The 16,898-nt window shown below is 45.2% G+C and overlaps 1 protein-coding gene across 4 annotated transcripts in view; it reads right to left on the minus strand.

The window, feature by feature from the left end:
• The window catches only part of URB1 (URB1 ribosome biogenesis homolog), a 125,562-nt gene that overhangs the window by 47,331 nt on the left and 61,333 nt on the right, over positions 1-16,898 (minus strand). For all 4 annotated transcript variants that reach the window (XR_008622432.2, XR_008622431.2, XR_612781.4 and 1 more), the window contains exons 29-36: positions 16,010-16,181; positions 15,167-15,269; positions 7,230-7,390; positions 6,492-6,603; positions 4,480-4,586; positions 3,802-3,945; positions 2,495-2,604; positions 1,167-1,364 (exon numbers count right to left, since the gene is read on the minus strand). Coding sequence is in view for 1 of the 4 variants with exons in the window: in XM_003824001.5 (XP_003824049.4) it covers positions 1,167-1,364; positions 2,495-2,604; positions 3,802-3,945; positions 4,480-4,586; positions 6,492-6,603; positions 7,230-7,390; positions 15,167-15,269; positions 16,010-16,181 (1,107 nt within the window). In the remaining 3 variants the exon portion in view is untranslated. The remainder of the gene's footprint in view (positions 1-1,166; positions 1,365-2,494; positions 2,605-3,801; positions 3,946-4,479; positions 4,587-6,491; positions 6,604-7,229; positions 7,391-15,166; positions 15,270-16,009; positions 16,182-16,898) is intronic.

Below are 16,898 nucleotides of genomic sequence, written 5' to 3' on the forward strand. Positions count from 1 at the left end.
GCAGACATCTAGCATGGGCCCCCAGGACGCAGAAAAGAAAAAAGTGAGCCACTCCAGGAAGGCACAAAGGGGACCTGGAGTCTGACCTGCACCCCACAGGCACAGAAACCTCCTGAAACCCTGGCTAAACAGGGTAGCCAAACACACAGCTTGACAGCCAGGGTGCCAAGAGCCTGCGAGGGCTCCACTCCAGGCCTGCCAGCTTCCCTTGCCTCACAGACCACCAGTAAAGTGAGAAAAACCCAGGGAGGCCCTGGGACAGTGTCACCACCCACGGCCAAAACCTGATGACCACCAGGAGGAAAAAGATCTCCCTGAATTCCAAGACAGTTAAAGCCTGTAACATCAGTTCCACACAATTGTAAACATAAAACCAGTATTTTAAATAGCAACTGGTTCTTAGACACCAGCATGTCTTCCGACGATCCCTACATAGGAAAGGTTGACTATCCAGCACGGACTTAACAATTTAGTTTTGAACAATACAAAACAAAAGGCCTTGTTCTTTTTATCAAGACATTTTTCCTTCTGAGATTACAATCCTCTTGCTACCAACCTTCTGGTTCCGGTTAGCATAACTTGGCTCCCAAATCAGAAATAATGAGTGTACACAGTGTATTTTCTGTAACATGGTAGAATTGGAGGGAAATTTAGCTCTTCTGAGGAAACCAAAAGCATGACTCCAAGGGATCGGAGGAAAATACTGAAACATTCCAGAGAATTCGTGGACAATGAGTCTTCACAGGCTAATGAAGGCAGAGGCAAGTTTGGGAACACCCTCTCTTATGTTAGAGTCACAGAAAATATTTTCTTTCTATGAAACATCACTTGATTCAAGTGTTTGAATCACAGTATCGAGGTAGATGGCTCGCCAGCTAAAAATGACCTCGTACGATGCATATTAGGTGTTAATGTTAACAAGTATGTTAAGTTCTCGGGGTCTTGACAAGAAGCTTTATAAAGCTGAAGGGGAAAGAAAGAGCTAATAAAATAGATGTTCTGACACTACCTACACCTGACACTGATGCTCTGCCCCAATCCACAGCAGGTCACGGCCCAGCGTCCCCCTGGTACAGAGTCATGACTGAGACATGGTGTCCACAGGTGGCAGACCAACACAGCATCCAAGAGGCCAGAAGGGCCCCCCTGGCGGGGGCAGGACTCACCTCAGGTGCTTCATGAGCACGATAAGAACATAAAGGAACTCATTGACCAGGTGCAGGGCAAGCCGCTTGGCAGGCTCCTGGGAGCTAGGCTGGCAAGGGCGCTGGCTGTCCCACTCCACTGCCTTGTCCCCCAGGTTGGTCACCCACAGTGTGTGTAGCAAGGAGATCACATTAGACAGCAGTGGAGTCTCCAGAAACCTAAAACCAAGCACAACAGCCTTCAATCCGCCACATCCTGACCTTTCAGCAGGATCAGACTATCCCCCTCCATAATCCTGTCTGCTCATCCCCCTAGATAAGCATAGTCTCCAAGTAAAAACAGGGTGCTTGCTATACAAACGCAGCTTCCACACAGGACAAGGTGCACCGTCCTAACAGAAGACTGCCCTAAGTCCCTCCAAAAATTCAGGAGCCGCTGGGGCACACTAATAAAAACTGTCCTGTTCATGACAACAACTCAATTTCTAAAACAAGACACTATTAGCCAGGAACATTAGCTAATTATGCCTTTTATAAATCTGAAACAGTCTTGAAGTTGATGTCCAAATACACATTCTAATTTTGGATATTAATTTCTTCCCCCCACCCACTTTTTTTGTTGTTTGCAGATGTACTTGGATATATTAGTTTCTTTTAGAGAAATTTCAGGAAATACTTTTTAAAAAATGCACAAAAGAGCCTGCATTCTCCCAGGCTTATTATAGTAGTTAGTTCTTTGTAAGACAGAGCCCTCCCGCCAAGTGCTGTCTGCTGTGACAGGGTCTTCATCTTTTCAGATAGTCTCAAACAGCAGGAGAATCAGGAATCACAATAAATCATCAAATTCAGACCCTTGGTGCTGCTCCTCTACTGCGGGCTCATCACTGAGGACAGAGACCCTGCACTGACAGCAGAGCCCTGTCACCCGTCAGACCGGCCTTTCTGCAAGAGGGCTGCAGCTGCTAAAGCCTTAGAGAACAGGACATTACTTCAGAGCACAGAAGGCTGCTGGGACACCGGGGAGGAGTCTGACCTGTGCAGAATAGAGCCAGACAGGCTGGCAGAGACTCTGCCAGATGTGAACAGCAGCTGGTGTCTGCTGTCCCATGGCAGACAAGAGACACTCAAGGAAAGGCTGTGAATGGAGGAAAGGCACTTTGGCACTGCCAGGAACGGGACTGCCAGGAACGGGACTGCCAGGCATATGGTAGCATTGGAGGACACTGCATTTCAGAGAGCATGGATTTTACTGGACATTTCCAACCAACAACAGAGCTGGCAGCAGACGTCATCGTTTCTGTTCCTTTCCTTCCCACCTGACGCACACCTCGCATGCAAAAGGTACTTACTTGCTTTCAAGGATGTGTAAAATCCATGTTAAAAGGCTATAGTCTCGTATGATTTCATAGGCAGATCTGGCAACCTGGGCAGCATTCTGTAGAATTTCCAGAATCCAATTCTGAAAACCCCAAACAAGAAGTTACTCTTCAGTGAGAAAACCCAATTTACTTGATTTAAGAAACCGTTTTAAAAATGTAATGGTATGGTGCCATTACAGGTCGTGGCTGCAAATGAAGCCTGCTTTGCTAAGTCCGTCAGAGCGGTGGCCATGTACGAACGTGCCCTCCCCTACAAGTGACGGCCAGAGGACACAGACTTCCACAGCAATCTCTGGGCCCGGGGATCCACACTTCCATTAATCCATCATCTGGAACCCACCCACAAGCAAAGATGCACCACAGAAGCCAAATGGCCCAGATGCGCAGCCACCGGCACAGGGAGTGCGTGAGGGCCCGCCTCCAGGCCAGCTGCTGGCCGCCAGCCACGAGCCATGCGGCCCTGTGTTTACCACCTGGAAGGGAGGACATAAAAATGGGATGGTCCCCTGACTTGTTCATGGGGTGCTTCAGAATTCTCACATGCCATAAAAAACAAAAAGTTACTATACTCAAATTCAGTTTATTCAAATGGGCTTCTTAATCTTGACTTACTCCTATTTACCCACATTTTACATATGAGAAACAAAAGCTGACTATGCTAGAAATTAATCAAAATACTAAAAGCTTTTCCTATTTCCTTCTACCACCTACCTGTAATATTTAGAAGGTACACACACCAGCTCTTGGTTCCTGACTGGCTAGGTGAGGCTGTCTGTTTCAACCTGACCCTTGCTTTCTAAATGAGTTCTGATGACCCCCAACTTCTGTAGTAGGTGGAATCCTGGTGATTCAAAAGTGCCTCAGAGTACCTCAGTCACTGACAGGGGGTTTCTAGACTTGTGACCACTCTGAAGGCTCATGATTACTGATCAGTACCCCCCACTGATGGCCTTCGTATATGCCAAGGGCCGTATACACAGTAGGAGGGTTGCAGTGAAGAGTATTTAGAGGACAAATGACACTGGGGGTCACAACACTGCAGCCTCAAGTGAATGCACCTGCTCTGCATGCAGGGAACGGGACAGGCGCTCTCAACGTCTCACTTCCAGGGAACGGGACAGGCGCTCTCAACGTCTCACTTCCCCTAACTGAGGGCTAGGTTTAGGTCGGTCATGTCCAGGCTAGGAACTGAATTCATACGGACTTGACTTCCAAATAAAATCTTAAGAAGGGGCACAGACCTCTCGCTCTCCAATAAGCTTGCGGAACCCATGTACCTGTGCCGCCTCGTCACACAGCGGGCTGTGGAAGAAGGACAGGATGATGTGGAAGATGCCACGCCGGGCACACAGTTCGTAGCACTGCTTGTCACGGATCCCCTGCCGCAGAAGGCCAAACACCCACTTCTGCTCTGTTTTTTGCTATAACCCAGGCACGCAAAAAACTGTTGTTAATAAGTGAAAGTCCTTTCATCCGACAACTGTTCAAACACCACTATTTTAAGCGGTGGCAAAAGTTGTAACACAGCAGCCCTGACCTCCACGTCTGATTATGAAAAATCCCTGATCTCATCTTTGATTCCATTTCTTCAGGTCAGAAATAGAGGATCGAGTCAAGTTTAAATACTGAAGTCAGATAGGTATTCTATAAAAGAATATTTAATATGAATATCTAAAAACAGAATTTAATATTTAACCCAGTGATTCACCAAGAAAATATGAGAATGTCGTAAAACTCAGGACTCTGAAGCAGAGTTTTTAAGGTTTGAGGCGCCATGTAGAAGTGAGCCAACAGCACGGAGACATTCCGAAGTGCAGGCCTGCGTGGCCACTGACTGCACAATCGTGTTGGCCGTGCAGCACACAGTATCCATGGGGAAAATGTCAGAATGACAAGGGTGGCTGCATAATCAATTCAGGGGCCTGCAGAAAGCAGTGAGGACTCTGGAAGCATACCTCAAAGTCGGAGCTGTAGAAGAACTGGTAGAAGCCTGGCACTTTGTCCATGTTCAAGTACTCATGCGACAGCAGGAAGTTGCTGACCTTCAGGTACATGTGCTCCTCTGAGAACACAGGCAGACAGTCAGTCACGGCAGGCCCCAGCAGGACGCCCCCTGGTCTGGCAGCACTAAGAGGCAGGCATTCTGGGTATCAGATATAAATCCCCTCCCAGGAACTTTTGTGTCCTGACCCAGAGGACTGGCTCTTGAGAATGAGAACAGAATTCGACACGTCAGCTCCATACCGCACACAGGCTTGCTCTCCTAGCTCAGAAACCACTGCTGGATGTTGAGTCCTTCAGGGACCTCGCACCCTCCGCCTCCCCAGCTACTGTCCTACAGCACAGGCTTCAAACCAGCAGGTGGGAAGGGTGGGACTTGGTCACACATCCCACAGATCAGGGCTGACACCACACCCACCCGCTGCACCTGCCTCTAGCTTCTCACTGAAAGGAACCGTCACAGCGGGGGAGGCTCAGACACTACTGAGTGCCTCTGGAATGCAGCAACGCAGAGGCAATGGACACCCTAGCTCCTGCCACCTCCTATCCTTGGATCACCAATGAGTCTACCCCATGATCATGCTGCCCTGCACATGCTCCACCCCGACATGAGCACCGGTGTGGGACACAGCCACACCCAGGACCAAAACCATCATGGTCTCTGCCAATTATTTTCTTCCCCTTCCAAATCTCCAAGGCAAGTAAATCCATGGAATAAAATGAAATGGGAGTGGATGAAAATGAGATCTGAATTCTAATAGCAACTTGACTGTGAACTAACTGTGGGGCCTTGACAAGCTATCTACCCTTGGGAGCCTCAGTTAGTGAGTATGGGGGATACAGGTGGAAACAGCACCCTGTGGTCCCTGATGGTACCAACTTTCTATGATTTTTCTCTCAATAACCAAAAAAAGTCTTAGAATGAGCTAACTTCTAGTCACACTATCTTAGCAGTGGTACCCCCATTCCTGTAACAAAAAGGAGCCTTGTTCTAACAGCGTGGATTACACATGTGCAGTACTCACATACCAAAAGCTTTGTAGCTAAGGACCCGTGAGCCTAAGCATGAATCAATGATTAATAATGGCGGTGATGGTGATGGCAGCTATCACTGATGAGTTTTTACTGTGCCAGGCACTTACATGTGTGTTAGTGTGCGTGATCTAGGCCAGGCGTGGTGGCTCACACCTGTAATCCCAGCACTTTGGGAGGCTGAAGCAGGAGGATCGCTTGAGCCCAGGAGTTTGAGACCAGCCTGGGCAACATAATGAAACTCTGTCTCCAAAAAAAATTAGCCAGGCGTGGTGGCATTCGCTGTAGTCCCAGCTACTCGGGAGGCTGAGGTGAGAGATTACCTGAGCCTGGGAGATCGAGGTTGCAGTGAGCCGAGATCATGCCACTGCACTCCAGCCTGGGTGACAGTGCCAGACCATGTCTCCAAAAAACAAAAAAAGTGTGTGATCCTCATCACCCTCACAGCAATGCTAGAGGCAGTGGGTCCGATCATCACCCCATCTTAGAGGAGGAAACGGGCATGGGGAAGTCCAGGACCATCTGGCTGTGTCCACGCTTTCAGCCCCTGGGTTCCAATCCCTATGATGTGATTGGCCCACATTTTAACTTCAGTTTTATTTGCTCTCACCACAGTTTCCTATAACTACAAGCGAATATGAATATATACTCTTTCCCTCCATTATAAATACTGTTCTGCACTTTGCTTTGCCATCTACTTTTTTCTGGATTTCACCCCCCAGGGGTCCATGACGAGCTTCCTCATAGCCATCACCTATTTACTGTCCAGAGCTGATGGGGACTTCGGTGGCTCCTCATCTTCCACGATCATGAGCACAGAGTGGCCTTGAACACAGACGTGTGACCCACTATACCTGTGGGACTAATCCCTAGAAGTAGACTTGCTCAGCCTCAGCTTTTCAATTTCCCCTCAACCTAATTATGTCAGTGGTACCTGGTTTCAAAATCTGCAGGGCTGCTTTGGCAATGAAGAGAGCCAAGGTAAAAGTGAGTCTCATGTCCTGAGTTCGAATCCCATTCCGGACTACATCCAACAGGTAAAGTAGCTTGAAAACAGAACAGAAAAGGAAAATGTAAGATGAGCGTGTTCAGAGCTATGGTCAGTCCTCTCTGGTGCAGCCGAACCAGGGCTCGGCAGGGTGTGCCTGCTTCTCATATCCTAGGGGCCACTGAAGACGAAGCTCACAGGAGCAGACACACTACTTGCCAGCATTTCCGGAACGCTTTTCGTTTTTATTTTAGGAGTCAGTCATGTGCACAACAGCAGAGAGAAGTCTGGCACCATGCCCTGAAAATCTAATCTGTTCTTGTTCCTCCAGCACTATGGGGTACAGGTTTCTAAGGTTCAGTGTGTCATGGATAACAGCCACCTTAACCACTGAGTTTAGACCAAAGAAATACTCAGTAGAAGTCATATCATTTTGTCTACACACAACACAAGAAAGCCTGTAAGGAGAAACCTTTCTCAACCTCCACGGGGGGTTGTGGATCAAAGGCGACCTCCGGGATCACCTCCTAAGGGAACAGACTTTTGCTCTTCAGCAGAGATCTCCCGGCAACATGCCACCTCCGTGTTCCCTAGTAAATCCTTCTACCAAACCGGGTGGACAGCCAGCTCTCTGAAGTCCGCCAGGCCCACCCCCACAGTAGGATGTACGCTCTTCCTACTTACCTGGGACTGCTCTTGGAACCGTGCGCCCTCCAAGTGCGAGTAGTAGGCTGCCAGGACATGGTAGGCTATGGCTCTCATCTGGGGGTCATAGCTGCTGAGGGCTGTGACAGTTAGGCCCAGTGCATTTGAATCCAAAAATTTTCGACAATCCACCACAAACTCTACAGGAAATGAAATACAGCATGAAACACACACAATATGATTTTATTATTCTTGTTAACCTGGAGAATTAAATTTCCTCTTGTGTCTTACCAATAGCTACATGTGCCAAGCACAAGGAATGCAAGTCTCTCTCCAACTCCTCCTAACTTCTGCTGAAGTTAGACAAAAAAAAAACTCTTCCTTTATGTGGCAATAATGACCATACCTTCAGTTTCTAAAATGCTCATACATCCCAACCAGGATAATTTCATTACTTCTCTTAAACACCCAATGAGTCAGGATATTGGAGGTGACACTGAGACCCACTGCGGAGACCCCAGCTTGCCAGAGGCCTGGGGAACACAACTGGGAATCAGCAGAGAAAATCAGTCCCCAGCTTCCACCTTGCTCAGCCCTCCACCGCGGGCGCCTGTCTATAAGCATCGCCGAGGAAAGCACACACAGCAGTGAAAGCAGGAAAAGGCAGCTGATGCCAACCAGCCCGACAAAGGACTCACTCACACCCACTCTGCAACCCTAGCTCTTCCTTCAAATAAACAACACAAGTCTCACAGAAAAGTGGCTCATCAAGCTTAAGCAAAAGCTACGGTCCAGAGAGCCTGTTGGCTGGTATCCATTTGCCATTTGTGAGGCCTAGAGAAGCTGACAATCACTAGAGGAGAGGAGAAGACTCACAGAGAGAGGGAGAAGGTCAGACACATGAGGGGATGCGCCTTACCACAACCTAGAGGGCTCTTCACTAGCAAAACTGAGGACACCTTCCCACTCCTTAATAAAAACCCAGGCTATTCTACAAGATAAATACTGTCAAGAAGAACCTTAGAATAGGAATTAATGATTAATGATTAAACTGATCATGATAATTATCCACAATGATGTTCTCGAGATAGAGTGACCAGTGGCCTAATTGGGAACCAAACACAAGCCAACTGAAATGACTACTCCAAATGAGTAATCATGGAATATACCATCAATAAGAGATAGTCCATTGATGACATTTTTAAAAGTTAAAGAAAGATAAAGCATGTTAAGCAGGGACACAGAAGATACAAAAACCCAAAACCAAGCTTCTAGAGATGAAAACTAAAATATCTGAGCTGAAAAATGCATTGGATGGTGAAATGGTTTGGATTTGTGGCCCTACCCAAATCTCATGTCGAATTATAAACCCCCATGTTGGAGGTGGGGACTCTGGTGGGAGGTGATTGGATCTCGGGGCAGATTTCCCCTTGCTGTTCTCACGCTAGTGAGTTCTCACAAGAGCTGGTTGTTTAGAAGCGTGTGGCACTGCCCCACTTCCTCCTGCTCTGGCATGTAAGATGTGCCTGCTTTCCCTTTGCCTTCTACCATAATTGAAAGTTTCCTGAGGCCTCCCCAGCCATGCTTCCTATACAGACTATGAAACCATGAGTCAATTAAACCTCTTTTCTTGATCAATTATCCAGTCTCGGGTTCTTTATACCAGTGCAAGAATGGACCAATAGAGATGGGATTATCAGTGATTAGACACTAGACCAAAAAGGATTAGCGAACTTAAGACAGCAATAGAAACTATCCAAGCTGAAACACAGAGAGGAAAAATATGAACAGAACATCAGTGTCCTGTGGGTATGTGTAATAGGGGGTCCCTGAAAAAAATCCGAAGAAATAATGGCCAAAACTTTTCTAAATCTGACCAAAAAAAACTATAAACCTAGACAGCCAAGAAACTCAATAACATAAAACATTAAGAATATCATGCAAGCATCATCACAAATAAAGCATATATATTTATATATAAAAGAAAATCACACCAAAGCACATTGTGATCAAATTGTTTGACACCAGTGATTTAAAAAAAATCTTAAGAGCAGCCACATGACATACAGAAGAATGAAGATAAGAATGGCAGATTTCTTGTCAGAAATAACTCAATTCAGAAACCAGAGGAGCAACTTCTTTAAAGTACTGTAAGAAAAAAAACTGTCAACCATGAATTTTATACCCCATCAAAATCTTTCAAAAGTTAAGACTTTTTTCAGACACAAAAAAGCTAAAACAATTGGTCACCAGTAGACTTGAACAATAAGAATTCTTAAAGGAAGTATTTTAGGAAGAAGAAAAATGATACCAGATAGAAATCTAGATCTACACAAAGGAATGGTAACAATATGGCAAATATCAAATATTTACACTTCTTTTAAAAATAATGACAATTTGAAGCAAAAACAACACTATATTGTAGGGTTTATAGCGTACTGAAGTGTAATGCATGACAAGAATAGCAGACAAGCCAGAAGGGAGGAAATGGATCTATACTGTTATAAGGTCCTTATACTATACATGAAGTGGTATCATCTCACTTGAAGATAAACTATAATAGATTGAAGATGTGTACTATAAACCCTAAAGCAACCAGTAAAAATACGCATGCATGCACTCATACACATACAAAAGTTGCAGGTAAAAGTCAACAAGAGATAAAATAGAGTCAGATCAATAATCACATTAAATATAAATGATGTATACACTCCAAAATAAAAGGCAGAGATGGTCAGATTAGATAAAAAGCAGAACCTAGGTACATGCTGCCTTCAAGAAACCCATTTTCAATATCAAGACATAGACTAAAAGTGAAAGGATGAAAAGAGCATAGTCAGATGACTCTTGGGCATAGCAGTTTAGGAACAAAATTTTCTAATTCTCTTATCTCTACTTTTTTAAAGCCAGAGTCTCCTTTGTTGCCCAGGCTGGAGTGCAGTGGCACAATCTTGGCTCACTGTAACCTCCGCCTTAAGGGTGCAAGCGATTCTTGTGCCTCAGCCTCCTGAGTAGCTAGGACTACAGGCATGTGCCACCATGCCCAGCTAATTTTCTTATTTTTAGTAGAGACGGGGTTTCACCATGTTGGCCAGGCTGGTTTCAAACTCCTGGTCTCAAGTGATCAGCTCGCCTTGGCCTCCCAAAGTGCTGGGATTACAGGAATGAGTCACCGTGCCCAGCCTAATTTTTTTATTTCTCACAAGTGACTGTTTTTGATAAGAGGGGAAAAGAAATCCAAAAGCTTTAAAAGCACCAAACTAGATACAATTATATTGTTTTACAAAAGATGGAAGAAATGTGTTTAAGAGACACCTACAGAAGTACATAACAAATATAGGTAAATGGAATACATTTGGGAAAGAGAAAAGTCTAAACATTTAGTTTATACTCACTAAAAGCGGCTAATACTCAGCTGGCTGGGATATTTTTAGTAATCACTGACATTCTAAGACAAATGGATTTTCCACGTGTCCATGAGGAAAAGTCAGTTTCCTGTTTTGTGCTCATCTCTGCTACTCTATGAAAATCTTGGCTTTGTAACACTTATGGAAAAGAGCCGCCCTCAGAATGCTGAAAACATAATAGGCTATTTAAAAATAGTTATAAATGCCATTCTCTTTGTTTCAAGAACCTCATGAATAGCAACGTGGCCTTAACAGACCTTCAGATCAAAATGGCTTAACCAGGACAGTTATCAAGGATTAAAATTAAAACTGCCCCAAAACTGGGTGTAATGGCTCACCCAGCCTAGCAAGGTGCTGTAATCCCCCAGCAACTGGGAGGCTGAGGTGGGAGGATTACCTGGGGCCAGGAGTTCCCCTGGCAACATAGAGAGATACAGTCTCTACCAAAAAAAAAAAAAAAAAAAAAAAAATTAGCTAGGCATGGTGGTGCACATTTGCAGTCCTAGCTACTCAGGAGGCTGAGGCAGGAGGACGGCTTGAACAGGAGTTTGGGTATACAGTGAGCCATGATCATGCCACTGCACTCCAACCTAGGTGACAGAGTGAGACCCCGACTCTTAAAAAAAATGTGCCCCAGTATTAGTAGGCTTCAGTAGCAGTGCAACTGCTGTTGGAGCATCAGAAATCTTCCTTACACCTCTTTTTACATAATATCCCCCAGAGGCACCCCAATGGGCTAGACTCATCACAGTGAGAAGAGTCAGAGGAGCCTGCGTGCTCTGGTCATCTAGTGATGAGGCTCAGAGAGTTGCAAATGGGGCTTCCTGTTCTGGCTGCCTTGTGGCATGTGTGAATTATGAGCTGTAGATTTCAGCCCAGTTCTGTTGAGGACAAGAGTTTGCTGTGGAAAAAGCATTTGTCACTGCCATTGCTAACAGCCTTGGCTGGCCCTGTTTCTTGGCCAAGGACTCAAAGAAGGGAAGGAATAAGGTTAAGAAAATAGGTTCCCATTTCCAGCAAAGGGCTGAAAACAGAGCAGTGGGACTGTAATTACTCTCAAGACTGGCAGCCACATATAAAAATTAATTGGATGCTCAATTTAGGATTGCAGTTAGTTTAGCAATACCTGGACCCAGATGCCACCGCAGGAAGTAAAAACATACAGTTGAGAACTTCTGCTACACTCTGCGTAGCTGAATCTCACAAATGTAACATGGGATAGATGCAGCTTGGCAGCAAAGATTACATCATGTGTATCGCCATTTACATGAAGTTCAAATACAGGATGCTGGCCCCTTCTAGGGAGGAAGGGGCTTGAGGAGCTGCTTACTGTTCTATGCCCTGATCTCGCTGGTGGTGTCACCACTACTGACTTTTCTATGTGTCACACTTCAACTATTTTAGTGCCAGGAATTTGCCTCTTCCAATGAATGAGTGTGCTTCCTTTCAGCAGTCAATGAAATCTGTTTAAAAACCAGGCCTCCATCTTTCGTTCGGGATGACAAGATGCTCAGAGCAACATCTAAGAAATGAACTTTCTGGGGAGTGTTTTTTTTTGGGGGGGGGTATATCCATTTCCCTCTCCACCTGTATGCCTTTTGAAATGTTCTACTTTGATATGAATTTTTCGTGTAAATTTTTGACTATTGCAATTCCTTTTCAAATTGGGATAGGCAAGCTCTGCAAATTTTTCTACCTGTATTAAACCAATAAAACTTAAATAGATGTATTTGGAAATTTAACGTAAGGAAACTGGTACCTGGTACATTTTCCTAATTTGAAAGACCATTTACTAATGACAGCTCTTCAAAAAAGTCCTCCCAGACCAAGGAAAAAAAAAAAAAAGCACAGGACTCAAGATTTCATGAAAATTAACATCCTGATTTTGCTATTAAACTTTTTCCAAGCCTTTTTCTCCTGAAAGCTCTATTTGTTATAATTCACTAAAGTTAAAATGTCCAGTAGTCTTGCATTTTTTTAGAGTATGGAAACTTTATTTCCATGTTTGATGAGTAACAGATTTAGCAGCACCACTGAGGCACAGGGGAAATCAGAAGAGCTTCCTGGCCACAGACTAGGAGATCTGCTGCAGTTAGCCTGCTGCTTAAAATCACCATCAGGGCAATTAAGATATCCATTTGCTATTACCGTAATCTGACATTTGTATGAAATGCCCCCTGCTCTCTTGCAAACAAAATCCAGCTTCAGCAACAGAGCACAGTGCTCACCATGAGGAGCTAGAGCCAACACAAAGGCCTATTGATGGGAAGATCTCTATGAAATCCTAGCCTCTTTGATCTTTTTAAAAGGGATACAAAGGGCACTGATAGAGGATTGGCAAGTCTATTCAGAAGTAGGAGCATTTGTTGAGAAAATAAAATTTCAAGTTTAAAAAGGAGGAAAACAGGATGAATAGTGGAACACTGTCTCCCCAGTGCACCTAAATCTCCCCAGTTGTGAAGTCTGGGAGTCCATTCAGGGATCACGCGAACCAGCACAGTAGCAAAATGTGTGCCGCCACACCCGCAGCACACCCCACTGGAATCTCAAGCTGGACCTAGGAAAACATGAGGAACTGCAACAGTTCTCCCTCTAGAATGAGGAAACTGTGGCCAGAGGTAGGGCAGGAAGTGCATTTTCCCTGTATACCCTTCAGCACCTGCTGAATTTCAAACTGTGAATGTATTACCTAATGTTAAAAATTAATGAACTTAGACTTCCCAATTCTGGCAAGATGGAGTAGACATGCTTTTTCCTATTCTTCCTATCAAGTAGAACTAAAAATACTGAGCATCATATGTAGAACAAATATAAGATGATTCTGGAAGGTAGAAAGAAAGCAGACCAGTCAGAGACCTTGAGACCCAAAGAACAAGGTAGTGCGTTCCTGGGTTGTCTTCTTGCCTCGTTTGTCCTAGACTTAGAACTCAAGTCAGCAACCTGGAAACATCGACAGGCTCTCACACACACAAAGGCCGGAACAAAAGCCTGTTCTCTCTAACAAAAAAGAATGGAAAAAGGGCTGCCTAGCAAGACAGAAAACTGTGAGCCAATAGCGGCGATACTTCAGCCAAACACTTCACTGTGCCCCACTCCCAGCCACACCAGCAAAGGTGGAGCCTAGACTCCCACCCCTGCCAGGCTGGAAGGAGGAGCCCCAAATCCCCTGTTGGGGTGGCATGAGAGAAGGCCAAGTAGGGAGGCAGGATGTTCCTCTCCTGGGCAGTGACAGTACACTCCTCCTGCCCCCACTGGGGTGTCAGAGGAAGCCTAGCAGAGAGTAAGGACTTTCAGCATGCCCAGCAGTGACTGGGCAGCCTCCACTTCTACCTGTCCCCACCAGGAAAGACCTGCAGAGGCCCAGTGAGCAGCTGGGACCCCCATCTCAACCAACAGTCACAAGCGGGACAGATGGACTTTTCAACACACAGAGGCTGTAACAACTGACAACAACAGGTGAAGCAGTATGAATCCAGACCCAGACCTCACACCTCACAGAAAAATGAGCTCAAAACAGATCACGGGCTTAAATTTAAAGAGTAAAACTAGAAACTTTTAGATAGAAACATAAGAAAAATTCCTCAGGATCTAGGGGTAGACAGAGTTCTTAGATGCCAAGAGCATGATCCGTAAAAGGAAAAACTGACCAAATGGACTTCATCAAAATTAAAAGCTTTTGCTCTGTGAAAGAGCCTGTTAAAAGGATTAAAAGATAAGCTACGGATTGTTAGATATTTGCAAACCACAAATCCTTCCAAGGACTAGTATCTGGAATATATAAAGAACACTCAAAACTCAATAGTTAAAAAAAGAAAGACAAAAAAAAAAAAAAAAAATCCCCAAACTCAATAGTTAAAAAAACAAAAAACAAAAAATCCCATTAGAAAATGGGCAAAAGACATGAACAGACATTTCACCAAAGAGGATGTGCAGATAGCAAATAAACCATAGGATGTTCAACATCATTACCCATTAGAAAAATGCAAATTCAAGCCACAATGAGCTATCCCCGCACACTGTCAGAATGCCCCCAACCAAGAGACCTGACCAGCCTGGGAAGATCAATCTCAGTGTTTCTCAATGTGCATTACATGGAAGTGTTGCTTTCTCTCCCCACAACCCATTCACCCACAAGGACTCCCACTCTGAGGCTACTAGACACAAAACATGATTTCCAAAATGTACTTAAGCCAAGAAAAAGGCAACCTCAGCAAGCTGACCCATTTTCAGGACTAAAATCTCTCATTTCTGTTGGTATTTGACCAGTAACTAATAAAAATGCAGAAAATGTTCATCATTAGGAATTAGGAAAACATCAAAGACAATTGGACATTCCCAGATTTTAAAATTACAATTTTTTTTTTAAATCACTGTATGTTCAAAATACTAACTGTGACTCTGCTGAAAATCACTGGAATGAACAGATGAGAGGATGGCTGAAGATCCTTTAAGAATTATTTCCAAGATTCAGGTCCTCATGTGGTAATTATGGCAATAATTACCATAATCAACCTGACCTCTGAGAAGCCATGCATAGCAAGCCCTGACCCAAGAGAAGACTGCAGTTACCTGGCCTGGTCAGCTCACTGAAGAGCTGAAGGAGAAAGCAGGGGTCATAGAGGCCATCAAGATCCACCCTGCTTTTGTCTTTGAATATCAGCTCCTGTGTGTCCTGAAAGAGCCAAAATCAACAAAAACGTGTGATTCAACCTCACAAAGGTAATACAGGTTGAGCATCCCTTATCTGAAACACCTGGGATCAGAAATGTTTCAGATTTTGGAATATTTGCATACATAATGAGATATCTTGGGGATGGGAGCCAAGTTTAAACACACAAATCATTTATGTTTCATATGCACGTAATATACATAGCCTGCAGGTAACTTTATAAAGGAATTTAAGATAATTTTGTGCATGAAACAAAGTCTCTGTACACTGAACCTCAGGAAAGCAAAGGCGTCTCTATCTCATGTTAGTGCTCAAAAAGCTTCAAATTTTGGAACATTTCAGATTTGGGATTTTCAGATTAGAGATTCTCAACCTGTATGGCATAACTGTTTACCCTCTACTGCCAGAGCTCAAATTATTTTGAATATTTAAGGGCATAAAGCAAAGTGCTTGTGTAAAAAGCAGTGCTTGTACATGAAATGATAGGATCCTTGGGATGTGCTGCAACATAATCTCCTTGGGGGCAGGGGAACAGTGGTATAAACAGAACAAGCGTGGCCAGTGCAGATCATTGTTGCAGCTGGGCGGTGGGCTTATGAGGGTCTGGTCTCTGTACCTTTATATATGATAAGATTCTTACTTAATAAAAAGGTAAATAACAAGAAAAACGAAGCTGAGGGTGCAGATGGAGCCGCTGAGGCTGGGGTGAAGGGGTGGGTAGGACAGAACAGCAGCAGCCCAACCTCGGGGGGCAGCAGCCTCCGGTTCTGGGGGAAGTGCAGGATGGTCTGCATCATCTGGTCCCGGTCCAGCAGGCGAAGGATGTCCCCGACACTCGGCTGCTGCCACAGTGACCTGCCCAGGCTCCGACATGTCTTGTGATGCTCCACGGCTGCTGGGCCCCACAGCAGCACCCTAGAGCCAGAAAAGGGAAAAGAGACTGGTCACAGAGCCCCCCGGGAACAGAATTAATCATGATAACAACAACAGGTAGCAGTTGTTAGGCTGCCAGTTCACACCAGGTGCTGTTCTGAGCATGCGACGTGTTACATCACTCAATCCCATCACAGCTTACGAAGTGGGTGGTGGTGATGGTGAGGCTGAGGGTGGGTGACAGTGTCGGTGATGATGACAGAAGCCGGTGTCTACTCAGCTGGCCCTATTCTAAGCCCTTCATGTAGATCAATTCACTCAATCTGCACAACAGCTCCATCAGGTGGGTACTATTATTATCCCCCTTGTGCAAATGGGGGAAAGAGGTGCGGAGAGGATTAAGCAAGTTGCTCAGCTGCTCACCTGCTCAGATGGTATGTTGCAGGGCTGGGATTCAAACTCAGGAAGTCTGGCTCCTGAGTCCATGCTAGACCATAGCGGCAGAATCCTGATCTCTCACTGCTCACATGCGGCCACGAGTGAACCAGGTCTGCCTACACAAGCCTTTCGGCTAAGCCCACCATGTGTGTGCTATGGACAACCTTCATACCTCAACCGCCACCGCAGCTGTCAGAGGCCACCTTGCCTTCCTTCCTCCTAGAAAATGACTCCAGCCTAGCACTTCCCCCAACTCTCCTCCTCCCTCCCCCATCCACTGCCCTGCTGCTGCCCCGCTGCTGCCAGGCCGCTCCCCAGAGC

The sequence above is a fragment of the Pan paniscus genome, chromosome 22, assembly GCF_029289425.2.
Source record: "Pan paniscus chromosome 22, NHGRI_mPanPan1-v2.0_pri, whole genome shotgun sequence".
NCBI lineage: Eukaryota > Metazoa > Chordata > Mammalia > Primates > Hominidae > Pan > Pan paniscus.